Raw genomic sequence first — 17,361 nt, forward strand, 5'->3', positions numbered from 1 at the left:
TAGGACACTGAGAAGTGCAGAGGAACAAAGGGACCTTGGAATGCATGTTCACAGATCCCTGAAGGTAGCAGGCCAGGTAGATCAGGTGGTTAAGAAGGCATACGGAATACTTGCCTTTATTAGCCGAAGCAGAGAATACAAGAGCAGGGAGGTTATGCTTGAACTGTATAAAACACGAGTTAGGCCACAGCTGGAGTACTGCGTGCAGTTATGGTCACCACATTACAGGAAAGATGTGATTGTACGAGAGGAGATTTATGAGGGTGTTGCCTGGACTGGAGAATTTTAGCTATGAGGACAGATTGGATCGGCTGAGTTTGTTTTCTTTGGAACAGAGGAGGCTGAGGGGAGACCTTATTGAGGTACATAAAATTGTGAGGGGCCCATAGAGTGGATAGGAAGGACCTAATTCCCTTAGCAGAGGGCTCAACAACCAGGGGGCATAGATTTAAAGTAATTGGTAGAAGGTTTAGAGGGGATTTGAGTGGAAATGTTTTCACCCAGAGGGTGGCGGGGGTCTGGAACTCACTGCCTGAAAGGGTGGTAGAGGCAGAAACCTTCACCACATTTTAAAAGTACTTGGATGTGCACTTGAAGTGCCATAACTTACAAGGCTACGGACCAAGAGCTGGAAAGTGGGATTAGGCTGGATAGCTCTTGGATGGCCAGCGCAGACATGATGGGCTGTAAATTTCTGTGACTTTTCTATGAAAAGCTGTGTTCTTCACATTGTGAAATAGAACTTTTATTTTCATATTCCAATAAATTAACCACCTGGAATAGAAACTACAACTCACACTCATTACCTTCATAAGAGTAAATAGTTTGTGTGACATGGGACCATTCTCCTATATGAATTTCCTGGAATTTTAATATGAATTTTTATAAGCTGATTTCAGCTATCTCACCCACCTCTCTGCTTTTGAATTAGATATTGTGACAATTATCTCTGTCATTGCTTACACACTGCATAGGAAATTGAATTAATCTACAGTTAGGAAAGGGGAACTAAAAATGCACAATGACAGTTCTCCCATCTATCTTTCACAAAAATGGAAGCCCAGGTGAGGTAATGAGATCTTTGTGTGTGTGGTAATGTTTTTCTGGTGAAACATACTTTCACTGCCATTTTCTGAAAAAAGGGGACTGAATTTGCGAGCGGAGGCTTCTCGTGGGCGGATGCCTCCGGACCGCAATAAAACGACACACCTATCTGATGTTCCTGGATCCACGGAGACTCACGCTCTTGGGCCTCTACGCATGTGTAGAGACTTTGTGTAGAGGCCCACTTATCCCAGAAGCACGTGTGGTTGGCAAGTGTCCCTAGGATCACGTGGGCTGGCCCAACCAGTCAGAAAGGGGATTCCCAGTATGTTTATGGAAATTCCATTTATGTATGGAATCCCCATAATCTCAATAAAAATCACCCAAAAAATACATTTTAACAGCACTGAAATGAAAACGATCATTACAAGTTTAAAATTAATTAAAATACAATTTAATTAAACATTTAAAACAACAATGTTAGTTTAAAACATTTTTTTAAACATTTTTTAAGGGACTAAAAATAACACAAACTTATTTTACAGGTTTTTGAATGTTATAATGATTTAAAAAAATGTTATTTTAATAATTTATTTTCACTCTTACGCTGTAAAAGAAGGTCCTCTGTCTGCTTTTACCAGGTGTAATAGTTTCATGGACATTCACTGGGCAAGAGTTGTGCAATTTGGGGGGCACTAACATGGTGCAAATGGTTTTGTGACAGGTCGCGGAGAGATCAACGACTCCCGCGTCTTGCAGCAGTGGTATGGCGTTGCACCCCGATCTCCTTCGCCCGGAGATCATGACGTCATCGCTGTGCGCATCGCCTCAGTTGCGTCCCGGACCCAAAATTGTGTTCCTGCAGCAGCGCCGGGCGAAAACGGCAACTGCTACAGGAAACGTGCATCGGCCAGCCAGCCATTTCTGGAGCGGTGTTTAAAGTTGAGGTGGCTGAGGTAAGTTTTTTTAAAAAAAACTTACCTTCTCTCTTGCAGGTTTTTTCGCTGGTTCCTGCCCGCGATTGATCAGCCCGGCACTCTGTTCTGCCATCGTGGAGAAGGTAAGTTTTTTATCCTTTGCAGAGCCTGCAGCGATGTCGCTTCCCTTTAAGGGAGTGAAGGAACCTTTCAACGGGGCAGCGCTACATGACCCCGCCTGCTGCCGATTGTGCTCCAGGATGGATTTGGAGCGCAAATTTTTTTTTAAAGTTTGAAATGATTCGTGCCTGGCACTAATTTTTCAAACTTTTAAAAGTTAATGCCCCAACGGGACAATACCTAATTTCACCCCCTTTAATTTTTACTTTATTTGAAGTTCCAGTGAGCAGGCAGGCTTTGTTGGCAGAAAGCTAAGAGTAGCCCTCATTTAATGTAGTATTGAGGTTAACTCACATATTTTTAACTACAATTTTAACTACAATTAACTACAATTTTACACGACTATTTGTCTAATTCTTATTTATTATCATTTAGTTGTCCACGGTCAAGTTTCCACCTTCCAGTTAGTTCTCCATTCCAATTTCATACATCATTTGAAGCCTGCAGCAGGTTCCCTCTTCACCTTTTTTTGGTGAAACTCTTACAGTTTCTGGAATGTTCAGGCACGTGAATTGCTCTTTTATTCTTGGATCTTGCCTTCATTGATATTTCCATTCAGAAGACAACGTGGTCTGTACCAGTTACGCCATATAATTTCTATTCTCCTTACCAACTTTCTTCTCTCCTCAGCGCAGACTCATGGTTGAGCTACGGTTCATCGGTTGGCAACCACTCTCCAGTACCTTACCTAAGTAACACATTATTCAACATTTATCTCAGAAATGATTGCTATTGCCTTGCTTGGGACAGACTCATTGTTGAACTTCAAAATAGAAAGGAAAACTTCAACGGGACAGTGATGAAGGATACACAACTGAAACATCATAATCAGTTTTTTCTCTTCACAAATGCTGATTGACCTGCTGTGTACTTCCAGCATTTTCTGTTTTTATTTAATTGCAGAAGTTGCTGGTCAGCAGCTTGTTTATCTGCACCACATTGTAGTTAACTCACCATTGCAGAGAGTTGTTCTAACTGATGGTGCAGCTCCCTGAAACCTGGGAAATTTGAATCCATTGATGTAACTACAATGCAAATTCAGACAAAGGAAGAGGCATATAAATTGGTCAGAAAAAGCAGCAAACCTGAGGGCTGGGAGAAATTTAGAATTCAGCAGAGGAGGACAAAGGGTTTAATTAGGAGGGGGAAAATAGAGTATGAGAGTAAGCTTGCAGGGAACATAAAAACTGACTGCAAAAGCTTCTATAGATATGTGAAGAGAAAAAGATTAGTGAAGACAAATGTAAGTCCCTTGTCAGAATCAGGTGAATTTATAATGGGGAACAAAGAAATGGAAGACCAGTTGAACAAATACTTTGGTTCTGTCTCCACTAAGGAAGACACAAATAACCTTCCGAAAATACTAGGGGATCGAGGGTCTAGTGAGAAGGTGGAACTGAAGGAAATCCTTATTAGTCAGGAAATAGTGTTGGGGAAATTGATGGGATTGAAGGCCGATAAATCCCCAGGGCCTGATAGTCTGCATCTCAGAGTACTTAAGGAAGTGGCCCAGGAAATAGTGGATGCATTGGTGGTCATTTTCCAACATTCTATCGACTCTGGATCAGTTTCTATGGATTGGAGGGTAGCTAATGTAACCCCACTTTTTAAAAAAGGAGGGCGAGAGAAACCACGGAATTATAGACCGGTTAGCCTGACATCGGTAGTGGGGAAAATGTTGGAATCAATTATTAAAGATGTAATAGCAGCGCATTTGGAAAGCAGTGACAGGATCGGTCCACGTCAGCATGGATTTATGAAAGGGAAATCATGCTTGACAAATCTTCTAGAATTTTTTTGAGGACAAGGGAGAACCAGTGGATGGTGGTGTATTTGGACTTTCAAAAGGCTTTTGACAAGGTCCCACACAAGAGATTAGTGTGCAAAATTAAAGCACAAGGTATTGGGAGTAATATATTGACGTGGATAGAGAACTGGTTGGCAGACAGGAAGCAAAGAGTAGGAATAAACGGATCCTTTTCAGAAAGGCAGGCAGTGACTAGTGGGGTACCACAAGCTTCAGTGCTCGGACCCCAGCTATTTACAATTTACATAAATGATTTAGACGAAGGAATTGAATGTAATATCTCCAATTTTGCAGATGACACTAAGCTGGGTGGCAGTGTGAGCTGTGAGGAGGATGCTAAGAGGCTGCAGAGTGACTTGGACAGGTTAAGTGAGTGGGCAAATGCATGGCAGATGCAGTATAATGTAGATAAATGTGAGGTTATCCACTTTGGTGGCAAAAACAGCAAGGCAGACTATTATCTGAATGGTGACAGATTAGGAAAAGGGGAGGTGCAACAAGACCTAGGTGTCATGGTACACCAGTCATTGAAAGTTGGCATGCAGATACAGCAGGCGGTGAAGAAGGCAAATGGCATGCTGGCCTTCATAGCAAGAGGAATTGAGTATAGGAGCAGGGAGCTCTTACTGCAGTTGTACAGGGCCTTGGTGAGCCCACACCTTGAATATTGTGTACAGTTTTGGTCTCCTAATCTTAGGAAGGACATTCTTGCTATTGAGCGAGTGCAACGAAGGTTCACCAGACAGATTTCCGGAATGGCAGGACTGACATATGAAGAAAGACTGGATCGACTAGGCTTATATTCACTGGAATTTAGAAGAATGAGAGGGGATCTCATAGAAACATATAACATTCTGACGGGATTGGACAGGTTAGATGCAGGATGAATGTTTCCGATGTTGGGGAAGTCCAGAACCAGGGGTAACAGTCTAAGGATAAGGGTAAGCCATTTAGGACCGAGATGAGGAGAAACTGCTTCACTCAGAATTGTGAACCTGTGAAATTCTCTACCACCGAAAGTTGTTCAGGCCAGTTTGTTATATATATTCAAAAGGGAGTTAGATGTGGCCCTTACAGCTAAAGAGATCAAGGGGTATGGAGAGAAAGCAGGAATGTGGTACTGAAGTTACATGATCAGCCATGTTCAAATTGAATGGTGGTGCAGGCTCGAAGGGCCAAATGGCCTACTCCTGCACCTATTTTCTATGTTTCTATGTTTCAAAGGTTCATCACCAGAATGGTCCAGCAATGGGGTGCATTGTCGCTCATTCTGAAATGATTGCCTTTGTCTTGCTTCCCATAAGTTGGTGCCTTTACCTGATGCAACCCAATGGACCATAATATGAATATCTGAAGGAGAAAACCATCAACGAGTTGATGAATGGGGCAAATTGGAAAAAAGACTATTAAAATAAGTAATGTATTTTTTATTCATTTCTTTACATATAGGGTAATCTTCAAATACACCAGGTTCATGTTAGTCAAGATGGCCAGGTAAGTGCTTTTACAAGATGATTTTGATTTACTTATTTGACACATAATCCCAAGTAGATATTTACTATTTTGAAAGCATGTCTTGCAAATTAGATGTGCTTTAATAACATTGCAGTGAGTTTGCCTTTGTAATAGATAGGGAAATCAATTACATTTATTGAATTAATGCCAAATGCCATATTCCATTGTTTTAAAAGGCTGTAATCAAACAAAGGCCATTTTCGGTAGAGAAATCAAATTATCATGCTGGTTACTGGCATATCAATGTAATGTCTGTTAATCTCATTATAAGCAGTATCAATATTTGATTGAAATGATTTCCTGACATATTTTTGGTGACATTCCATCTTCTTAAAAATGTATCTGAATCACTAAATAAAATGAGTGTAATGTAATAAGAACTGATGGGGCAATAGTTGTATTGACTTGAGTAAACTGAATTTTCAAGGAATATCTAACTATTTTAACATTTATTTTAATACTTGAATAATGTGATTACTCAGAAAACCTACAGTAAAGTCTTCTGGACCACACTTGTGCAGAAATCCACTTGATAATAGTACATCTTTCCACATTTTCCACCACTGGGAGGATGCTTGTAATTTACCTTGTGCATTCTGCTTAATTTTCGACAATGACATTTTATTTGCTTTGCTCTACTACTTTCTATAAAAAAAAATTTCAACAGAAACCTTTTCTCTGATGAAACTAATGGATTTGCAGCTTTGTTCCAATTTGTCACCAATAACAAATGACATTACTTCATGCCTGCCAACTATCTGCATTTCAAATGGCTGTCACAGTGCTAGCTGACAGAAAGCGCCCTCTAACTCATTCCCATGTCCTGCTTTCTGCCTTCCCCCTCCCATCCTGCTCCTCCTGAGGTCAGTGGCTAATGTGCTGCACAGGTTCCACATAGTTCTCCAGCACCAATGATCCAGATTGCTGTCACTATGGGCCCAAGTTTCCACACGCGCCCAGAACGGCGCAGTCCCGACCTGGACGCCCGTTTTTCGCGCCACAAAGTGCGCCTAAAAAAATCCTCGGTATTCTCCACCTACCTGCAGGTCCTCTGGCCCTCGGCGCAGCCAGGTCCCTGCGCTGAAAACAGTGCCGGGACCTCTGCACATGCGCACTACAGTGGGCACGCAAGTGCAGTAGCTCCAGGCGCCGAACTGTGTGGGAGGGGCCCGAAGCACGCAGCCCCTAGCCCTGGCTGAATGGCCTCACTGGGGCTGCGTGAATAAGGCTCCTCCCACGACCAGCTCCTGCTTCCCCCCCGACCCGACCCGACACCCGCTCCCCCCGCCTCCGGACCAGACCCAACACCCGCTCCCCCCCCTGCCTCCGGACCAGACCCGACACCCGCTCCCCACCCCTCCCCCACTGACCCGACCCGACCCGCGCTCCTGTTCCCGCTCCCCGCCTCCCCGACTGGACCCGACCCGACCCGCACTCCTGTTCCCGCTCCCCCCCCCCCCCCCCCCCGACTGACCCGACCCGCACTCCTGTTCCCGTTCCCCCCCCCCCCCCCCCGACTGGACCCGACCCGACCCGTGCTCCTGTTCCCGCTCCCCGCCCCCTCCACTGGACCCGACCCGACCCCCCCCCACTGGACCCGACCCAACCCCCCCCCCTCTCTCTCCCCCCTCCTCTCTCTCTCCCTCCCTCCCTCCCTCTCTCCCCCCCTCCCTCTCTCTCTCTCTCCCCCCCCACCTCTCTCTCTCTCTCCCCCCCTCTCTCTCTCTCTCCCCCCCCTCTCTCTCTCCCTCCCTCCCTCCCTCTCTCCCCCCCCTCCCTCTCTCTCTCTCTCTCCCCCCCCACCTCTCTCTCTCTCCCCCCCCTCTCTCTCTCTCTCCCTCTCTCTCTCTCTCCCCCCCCTCCCTCTCTCTCTCTCCCCCTCCCTCTCTCTCTCTCCCCCCCCTCCCTCTCTCTCTCCCCCTCCCTCTCTCTCTCTCCCCCCCCTCCCTCCCTCCCCCCCCTCCCTCCCTCCCTCTCTCTCTCTCTCTCTCTCTCTCTCCCCCCCCTCCCCCCCCGACCCGAACCGAACCAAACCTCCCCGACCCAACCCAACGCCACCTACCTGTAAATCTGGTGCTGGGGACGGGCCCTGCCCGAAGTCTCGGGCCGGCCCGTTCAGCCTTCGGTCCCGAAAGGCCTGCCTGAAGCACTTGCACACAGGTAGGAAGATGGTTTATTTAATCTTTTCTTTGCTTATAAATGTTTATTCAGGTTGGATTTATTTGTATAATATTTGTATAAGTATAAATAAGGATTTATTATAGAATTTAATGACTTCCCTCCCCCCCCCCACCTCGTTCTGGACGCCTAATTTGTAACCTGCGCCTGATTTTTTAATGTGTAGAACAGGTTTTTTCAGTTCTACAAAAATCTTCACTTGCTCCATTCTACTTTAGTTTGGAGTACGTTTTCACTGTGGAAACTTTGAAATCAGGCGTCAGTGGCCGGACACGCCCCCTTTTGAAGAAAAAATTCTGTTCCAAAGTAGAACTGTTCTACCTGACTAGAACTGCAGAAAAAAAAATGTGGAGAATTGCGATTTCTAAGATAGTCCGTTCTCCACCAGTTGCTCCTAAAAATCAGGCGCAAATCATGTGGAAACTTGGGCCCTGTATACTGGAAGTGGGAGCCCTCAGTAGAATTTCCACCTTCAGTATACAGAGGTGGCAATCCAAACCATCAGCACTGGAAACAACACAAAGAAGAGGAGCAGTACCTTTAATTTTAAAAACAAAATGTAACATTTGGATTTTCTATATCCCAATTAAATCATCATTTGCACAAAGTCACTCTCCCACATCCACTTCCCTCATGATGACACTTCACAAAAGATAGGTTTAGAGTGAATTGACTGTTCTTAATTTTTAGCTAATTATACAATTGTATAATTATGCAATAACAGAATTGTATAATTGTGCAAATACCATTTACCAATCTGTTATTTTCATTTGCTTTTTGTGACCAATGCAGATGGACTGATAACTTTGTAGCTGAGGAGAATTCTCCCAAGCCTAAAGTGTTTATCAATAAAATAGCGTATATTCACTGATCCTGTCCTCTCACCGGGAAATCTGTGCTTGACTGAAGCATGGGTCAGACGATGCAACCCTGTTGTGCCAATTCTCCAATGTGCTTTCTTTTAGTGTGATATCCATCACAGGCACAGGATTGATGAATTTACTCCAATGTGTTAAGAATTATTTATGTTTGGGCAGTATCTATAAATAAAATGGGATGTTGTATGTGAAAACATTTAAAAGTACCTTCTGTTTTATATTCTAGTTTTCAGGCATACATGTTTCAGGATTTATTTTTATTCTGTAGTTCATTAGAGGGCAGCACTGAAACACTGATGATTTTATGTGGAGTAGGTATGATTCATCTTTTGGCAATGTGGACTATGTCTTACTTGATAATTAACAACACAAGGATCCATTGGCTGTGGCTGTCATACCACACAAAGAGTTTGAGACAGAAAAGGATTATTTCATATATCAAGTCTTGATCTTATTTAGGCCATAACTATCTGCTCTACCAACAGATGTTCTCCACTGTGTAAATCATTTTGAGCAGAATACATCGGGGCTAAAGGAGATTACTTTTTGTGCCCGGGATGTAGGGTGGCCACGCCCATTTTCACCACGGTGATAGCAAACCAAGTTATGCTATGTTTCTGTGTTATTAGTGATGCATTTCGATGTGCATTGCATTATTATGTCTGAGTGTTAGCAATTTTGGATAAAGCGTGCCCTGTGTAATGCTAAAGAATGTATAGACTGACACATTCAAAACAATAAGACAGAGCCTTAATTTTTCTGGGGTCAGCTCGTGACACAGAACCTCAGACAGTGACATTAGTTAGCAATTCAGGCTTCTGGCCGTACCTGACTTGCAGAAGTGTGCCTGACCTTCTAACTGCTAAAAATTAAATGAGACTATGTTGCAGCTATGTATGGACCTCATTTGCATGAGGTCTAAACCTAAATTGGGATTCACACCCGAATCACAACTGCAAGCTGCACACCATTTTATATGAGCACATCAGAAGCTTTGCAGTCTGGCATGCTCAAGCAGGCCTCTTTTTAAAAAAAAAGTAGCTTCATTAAAAAAGCTTTTTGTTTGTGAGTTATGATCACTGTACTTAATTTTGGCAAATGCGCATTGGTTTTATTGGAACCCAGCATTGTTACATTTTTTTTGTATTTTTTTTGTTACCAGCACAAGAGGTATTTGAGTTTGGGTTGCCAAATATCGTTGTATGCATATAGAAAATACCATTGGCATTCTGAAGTAGCGCTTTCAGTGTTTGAATAGGTCAGAACGAGTACCAGCCTGAAAAAAATCTGCTGGATAAGTATTGCTTTCTCTATCCTTCATAATAACCTTGGAGTCCTATTTGACTCTGAGATGTGCTCCCGATCACATATCCGCTCTATCACCAAGAATTTCAAGCTCTGTAAAGTTGCCCGTCTTTGCCACTGCCTCATTTCATCTGCTGCTAAAACCCTCATCTATGCCATTGTTAACTCTAGACTTGACTATTCTACAGCCCTCTGGGGTAGAGAATTCCAAAGGTTTACAACCCTCTGAGTGAAGCCATTTTTCTTCATCTCAGTCCTAAATGGCCGACCACTTATCCTGAGACTATGCTCCCTAGTTCTAGACTCCAGATAGGAAATCAGCCTCTCAGCATCTACCATGTCAAGCCATCTCAGAATCTTATATGTTTCAATGAAATCACCTCTCATTTTTCTAAACTCCAGAGATTTTACGCCTAGTCTACTCAATCTCTCCTCATGGGACAGCTTTTTCATCCCAGAAATCAATTTAGTGAAATAAAAACAGAAAATACTGGAAATACTCAGCAGGTCAGGCAGCATCTGTGCAGAACAGTTCTGACGAAAGGTCATTGACCTGAAACGTTAACTCTGTTTCTCTCTTCACAGATGCTGTCTGACCTGCTGAATATTTCCAACATTTTCTGTTTTATTTCAGATTTAAATCATCCGCAGTATTTTGCTTTTGTATCAATCTAGTGAACCTTCGTTGCATATAAAGCAACTATATTCTTCCTTAGGTACAAATACCAAAACTATACACAATACTCCAAGTATCGTCTCACCAAAGCCCTATATAATTGCAGCAAGACTTCCTTGCTCTTATACTCCAACTTCCTTGCAATAAAGGCTAACATACCATTTGCCTTCCTAATTGCTTGCTGTACCTGCATGTTAGCTTTTTGTGTTTTGTGTACAAGGACCCCCAAATCCCTCTAAACACCAACTTTAGTTGTTTCTCATCATTTAAAAATATTTTGTTTTTCTATTCACCCACCAAAGTGAATAACCTCACATTTCCCCTCATTGTACCATCTGCCACCTTCTTGACCACTCACTTAACCTGTCTATTTCCCTTTGCAGATTCTTTGTGTCCTACTCACAGCTTACTTTCCCACTTAGTTTTGTATCGTCAGCAAACTTGGATACATTACACTTGGACCCTTAATCTAAGTCATTAATATAGATTGTAAATAGCTGAGACCCCAGCATTGATTCTTGTGGCACCCCACTAGTAACAGCCTGCCAACCTGAAAATCACCCATTTATTCCGACTCTTTGCTTTCCGTCCTTTAACCAATCCTCAATCCTGATAATATATTACCCATAAATCTCTACATGGCCTTGCCCCGCTCTGTCTCTGTAGCCTCCTCCAGCCCTGCAACCCTCCGAGATCTCTGTGCTCCTCCAATTATGACCTTTTGCATTACACCAGTTTTAAGCACTCCCACCATTGGTAGCTGTGCCTTCAGCTGCCGGGCCCCTTGGCTCTGGAATTCCATCCATAAGCCTCTTTGGCTCGCTACCTCTCTCCTCCTTTAAAACGCTCCTTAAAATATATCCATCCCAATATCTCCTTATGTTGAATTTTGTTTGATACCGCTCCTATGAAGCACCTTGGAATGTTTTACTTCATTAAAGGTGCTATATAAAGGCAAGTTGTTGTAGCCATTGAAAGCAGTATCCAACTTGAGGACCGACAACCTACAACCTACAACAGGATGATGAAAATGAGATACCAGATGCAGAGGAAGCTGAGGAAAGACCTCCAGGGATCTGTAGCAGCTGCAAGAGCAATTCATGAGACTTTGAAAACAGGAACCTTTACCATAGCCATTCACATTACTCTCTCAAATGTCTTCACCAAACCCAGCAAAAATGTGGAAAACCACGCATCATTTACAAATTTCTATTATTGTTCCAGAAACACCTTGGAGTTAAATTGGGCCACATAGCACGAGGCAGGAAGCACGTGTACATTTCCAACCGGAAATGTGCCGCCCACCATATTGGGTCAGGACAAACAAGAGGCGTCCTTTATCTATGCCTGAAGCAGACATTAACTCCTTTGCATATGTAAGTAAAGTACCTAATGCCTGCTTCAGCTCCCCGCTCCAACATTGGTTTGTCTTGAGCCAGCCAGTGCCAGCTGGAAAACCAACCCTGAACATTGCATAAATAAAATAAAAGGTAAGTACTTACCACAATCACCATTCCGATCAGCGCCGCTGCTGGTACCGAGATCCCTGGCTATTGGGCCCTGAACCCAATATCTCCTCCCACCCTGGCTCCAATCTCCTGCCCCCCCCCCCCCCAAGACTCTGACCTCTCCCCGATCTCAAGTCCGAGCCCTCCCAATCCAAAGTTCAAGGCTCCCAATCCCTTTCAATCCAAAGTCCGAGTCCCCAATCCAAAGTCCGAGGCTCCTAATCCATAGTCCGAGGCCTCTCGATCCCTCTCCAATCCCTGTGCTACCAATCACAAAGACCCCCGACCACTTATATGTGGGCTGCTGCACTAGCCATTTTTCTAGTCATCAGTTGAGAGAAATTGTCTATTAAAACTGGATTGATTGAACCTATTTCATGTTAACAATAACCAGATAAATAATTTATTTATTTAGAAAGTGAATTAGTGTTCCTTTGGATCTTGGAGACTGATTTTCCTTCGAATTGCTGGCTCGTGTTTAGTGGTATAATATGCAAGCATCTGTGTGTATAATTTTAATTTAGATCCCATCTTCAGTGTGCATTAAATAGGAATAAATTGAGCATTGTGTTGGATTACTCTGGGGAGGAGGAGTTTGTGGGTGAGTTCCTGTGTCAACAGCAAGGAAACCTTTCTAAAGAAAATAGTCATTCCCAGTAGTCACAGTTTAGAACGACCTTTAAAGAGCACAACATAATAACTTTAGTTAAGGAGGGAATCTTGAGTACATGGGGATAATGCAACAATGGTGAAATAATTGATGCACCATATGTATTTTCTTAACAAGAGGAATACATTGCATTTCATGTCCTGAAAGAAATAAAAACTAATGATCCACATATCTATTGCTCAGTTATTCAGTGATACATAATGCTTATAGCCCCTGCACATTGGTGCAGTTTTCTATATTAAAAAAGGTGCCATACAAAATTTTTGATGTTGCACTGGAAACCTCAAGGCCCCGATATCCCACCGGCCCCAGCCCCAACCTCCAAGAGCTGTCGGTGCTTGGAGGTTGGGGCTGGGGCTGGTGGAATGTCAGGGGCCTTGAGGTCAGAGTTGGCAGTGAACTCAGAGATCTCGGGACTGGGAGCGGCAGGGATTATGGTAAGTTCTTAGCATTTTTTTTACATACGTGGTGTTTAGCGCTGGTTTTCCTGGAGGCAATCAGCACTGATGCTGGCTGCCTCAGGCATAGATCAGAAGCCGGAGTTAGGCCCCGTATTTGCATATGCAAGTAGACTAACGCCTGCTTCAGACATGGGTTTGGCCTTTACCAAGATGGCGTCCAGCGTGGGCCACTCCAGAAGTGTGTGCACAAAGCACAGATGCCATTTTCGGCACAAAACTGCACCCGTAGCACTGAAAAATCAAGCACTATGGAGTCGAATTTCTAGCTCCAAATATAAGAAATGCGCCAGAAAGATATTTTAACATATAAACGCACAGACACTCAATTTAGAGTTGCCAACTCTCCTGGATTATCCTGGAGTCTCCAGAAACTTGAGATTTATCTCCTGGACACAGCTGTTGCAAGTACAACCCAAGAGAACAATTATAGGGTTATTGAAAAAAATTGTGTGTTTATTCTCATTTTCAGAACACTTTTGTTTATTTTACTCATATTAAACCAAAATATTGGGAGATGGGGGAAAAGGGTGTTTGACTGAGCAGAGCAGTTGGAGGTTAGAGGTCATGTGTTGAAACCTTCAGGAATACATACAACCATATTTGACAATCCTAACTCAAATACCACGTGTTGAATATAACTTGTCACATTTTGGGATTTGTAATAATTTTTTCATGGAAAGGAAGCGGAAATGAGTTATGTTTAAGTGTTGTGTTTTAAAACAAGGTGTTTTCACAAAGAATTAAAAAGCCTCTGGCTTTTATTTTAATGAATATTTTAATTATTGTTCAAAATAAACTTACCTTAGAGGGCAGGGTTTTTTAACATTAAAATGTGTTTTTTAAATGTTATTTTTAGATGTTTTTGTACGTTTTAAAACTCTTGCACTGGTAAAAGTAGGCCATGCGAGTTTAAGGGCATTCGCAGGGCAAGAAATGGGTAAATATCGCAATCTTGCCCATGCAAATGTCCTGGCTGTTGAGATGCCAGAACTTGATAGATCGGAAAAGCTAGTTTTCGGCGCATGCGCATTGCGTGCCGAAAACCGGCTTTTGCGATGCCATCCAGGGTCCGTACGGACCCGAGGAGGCTGGGATTTCAGGGCCATTATCTTTTCTAATTTTTCGAGGAGAGACATGAAAAGTGAGTGTAGTAAATGAGGTATGTTTACTGCTGTTATTCTATGTTCACCTGCCCGCTGCAAAATACATTTGGGGCACTAACTTTTAAAAGTTCGAAAAATTAGTGCCAGGCGCTAATCATTTCAAACTTTAAAAAAAATTCAGCGATTGCTCACCAAGAAGGAGCGCTCCATTTCCTCCCTGGAGCGCAATCAGCAGCAGGCAGGGTGGTGAGTTCAGCAGCGCTGCACACTGAGCCGTGCAGCGCTGCTGCGTTGAAAGGCTCCTTCCCTCCCTTAAAGGGAAGGGCCATCGCTGCAGGCTCTGCAAAGGAAAGAAAACTTACATTGTCTAGGACAGCAGCCACGATCCCACCCGATCAGTCTGTCCCTCAAGCAAAGTGCCGGGCTGATCGATCGCGGGCAGGAACCTGCGGAAAAAGCTGCAAGAGAGAAGGTAATTTTTTTTTTACTTGCCTCGGCTACCTCGCCTTTAAGCATTGCCCCCTAAGGAGCTGGCCACCTGATGCATGCCTCCTGCAGCTGTCAGTGCTTTCACCCGGCACTGCTGCAGGGGGCAGAACGCAATTTCGGGTTCGGGACGATGCGCACGGCGATGACGTCACAATCTCTGCTCGCCGCAAGACTCCTGCGCTGATCTCACCGCATCCAGTATCAAAACCATTTGTGTCTGTTATCGCCCCCTGGGGAGCGCTAACAGGAGGCGCAAAGGAATCCAATTTTTACCCCTCAGTAGCTTCCTCTAGCTTTGTCTCACTAATGTGATTTTTAGATCCATGACTGAAAGATTGGAGAACATGTGAAGGCACATATCAAATCTACAATATCCAGTTCAGATCACAAGGGGTTTTGTTACACTTCTAGGTTATAGTATTGTTTAATTAGATGTTGGGCAGTGTGGGCACACTTCTGAATTTAAGGAGTGATCAGAATGATTGTACCTCAGATATCTAAGGCAAGACCCTAAATTTGTAACATCTATCATTCTTTTATGCTGCAGAAAATGTCAGCAATGCAAAATGGATATACTAATTTCTTGGCATAAACAAGCGGGAAAAGCAACTAAAGTATTTGAACACATGGTGAATGTTAAGTAATAGTGGCCAAATCCAGATTTCACTGGGGCTGGGAGAAGGATTGGGCAAATGTGACTCTCGCACACCTAGTTATAGACAATATAGTGATTGACTTCTCTGATGTTCCTATGCGGCGCTTGCAGGATTCCTGTGGTATAAAATTTGAAAACATTAATCACATTCACTGCCACTGGCAATTCAGTGCAGATGGAGGACTGTGCCTGCACGTCTCCATGAACCAGCTAACACTCCTCAGTCACAACAATCCATCTGAGTTTCTAAGGCCTTAAAATGACACCAATGGCTAAAAATACATGAACAGTTAAGGTTCAGAAAGGTTCCAGTCTTGGAGACTCACTAAATGGTGAATGCAGGTCTAAGATAGAACTACAGTAATTTAGGTCTGATTCTGTGATGTATGCTCCAGTAAGGCTCCACATTGTGAGACACCTCTCTGTATTTATCATTTAATGCTTTAATCTGCAGTTCCTTCCATCACTATTTTAACAAAGGTACTTATCTATTTATTTTTAAATTCAGAAGAAGGAATTTCATAAATATGCAATAAGTATTGATGTGTTTGCATGTTTATATTCCACACCATAATTTCCAGGCCTATATGAAATAATACCATGAAAAGGAAAATGTTGATATTTTCAACATCTTTGTGATTTTTATAGTGATTTTATACAAAAAGAAAACAGGTTTCCAGTATTGTATGAACAAGAGATCATGGGGTAGATTTTCAACTTGCCACCCTGGCGTAAAACTGACATTGCAGATTGGCTACTCATTAGAAAAACTCTCTGATTTTCATTTCAGTTTTAGGCGTGGGCAGCAAGTTGAAATCTGCCCTCATGACTTGAAGTTCCTAAGCAGCCTTGTCACACTATCATGTTCACTTCAGTTAAGTGAGCTCTTCAGCGGCTGAGTTGACTTGCTAAATAAAATGGAGTGGGTGCAGAAGCAAAATACTCTCTTTGGAAGAGTGGAAAGTGGATCCATTTGTTTTGTCCAGTTTATTGTTCTGATTTCATTGAATCATTGAAACTTGCAGCACAGAAAGAAGCCATTCAGCCTGGCTCTCATGGTCTACAGGGCTGTAGTGATACCCGCCCTCCTGTAGGGCTCAGAGACGTGGACCATATATAGTCGGCACCTCAAATTGCTGGAGAAATACCACCAACAATGTCTCAGCAAGATCCTGCAAATCCCCTGGGAGGACAGACGTACCAACGTTAGCATCTTCGATCAGGCCAACATCTCCAGCATCGAAGCACTGACCACACTCGACCAGCTCCGTTGGGCGGACCACATTGTTCACATGCCTGACACAAGACTCCCAAAGGAAATGCTCTACTCGGAACTCCTACATGGCAAGCGAGCCCCAGGTGGGCAGGGGAAATGTTTCAAGGATACCCTCAAAGCCTCCTTGATAAAATGCAACATCCCCACCGACACCTGGGAGTCCCTGACCAAAGACCGCCCGAAGTGGAGGAAGAGCATCCGGGAGAGCGCTGAGCACCTCAAGTCTTGTCGCCGAGAGCATGCAGAAAACAAGTGCAGGCAGCGGAAGGAGCATGCGGCAAACCAGACTCCCCACCCACCCTTTTCCCTCAACGACTGTCTGTCCCACCTGTGACAGAGACTGTAAATTCCGTATTGAACTGTTCAAGAACTTGCTTCCACTCTAAAAGGGAGGGACTGCCTATGATAGCTGTTTGAAAGAGCAGTTGTGCTTAGTCCCACACCTTCGCTTTTTGTCTGTAACCCTGTAAGTTTCTCATTCTCAAGTACCTGTCCAACTCCCTTTAAAAATTATTTATGGAATCAGCTTCCAGCACCTTTTCAGGTAGAGCACTCCAGTTCTCGACAACTGTCTGAGTGAAAACATTTCTCCTCATCTCCCCTCTAGATCTTTTGCCAATGATTGTAAATCTATGACCTCTGATTATTGACCTGTTCACCAGAGGGAATACTTCTTCTCTATCTAGTCTATCAAAATCT

General features: G+C 43.5%; 1 protein-coding gene across 18 annotated transcripts in view; it reads left to right on the forward strand.

Moving 5' to 3' along the window:
* Positions 1-17,361, forward strand: part of banp (BTG3 associated nuclear protein) — a 392,933-nt gene that overhangs the window by 252,585 nt on the left and 122,987 nt on the right. For 16 of the 18 annotated variants that reach the window (XR_011596362.1, XM_070898117.1, XM_070898113.1 and 13 more), the window contains one exon: positions 5,398-5,442. Coding sequence is in view for 17 of the 18 variants with exons in the window: in XM_070898117.1 (XP_070754218.1) it covers positions 5,398-5,442 (45 nt within the window). In the remaining variant the exon portion in view is untranslated. Of the gene's footprint in view, positions 1-5,397; positions 5,443-8,433; positions 8,600-17,361 lie in introns of those variants that run through there. The other 2 variants (XM_070898126.1, XM_070898128.1) reach the window with 2 other exon arrangements.

The sequence above is a fragment of the Pristiophorus japonicus genome, chromosome 13 (assembly GCF_044704955.1).
Source record: "Pristiophorus japonicus isolate sPriJap1 chromosome 13, sPriJap1.hap1, whole genome shotgun sequence".
NCBI classification, from domain to species: Eukaryota; Metazoa; Chordata; class Chondrichthyes; family Pristiophoridae; genus Pristiophorus; species Pristiophorus japonicus.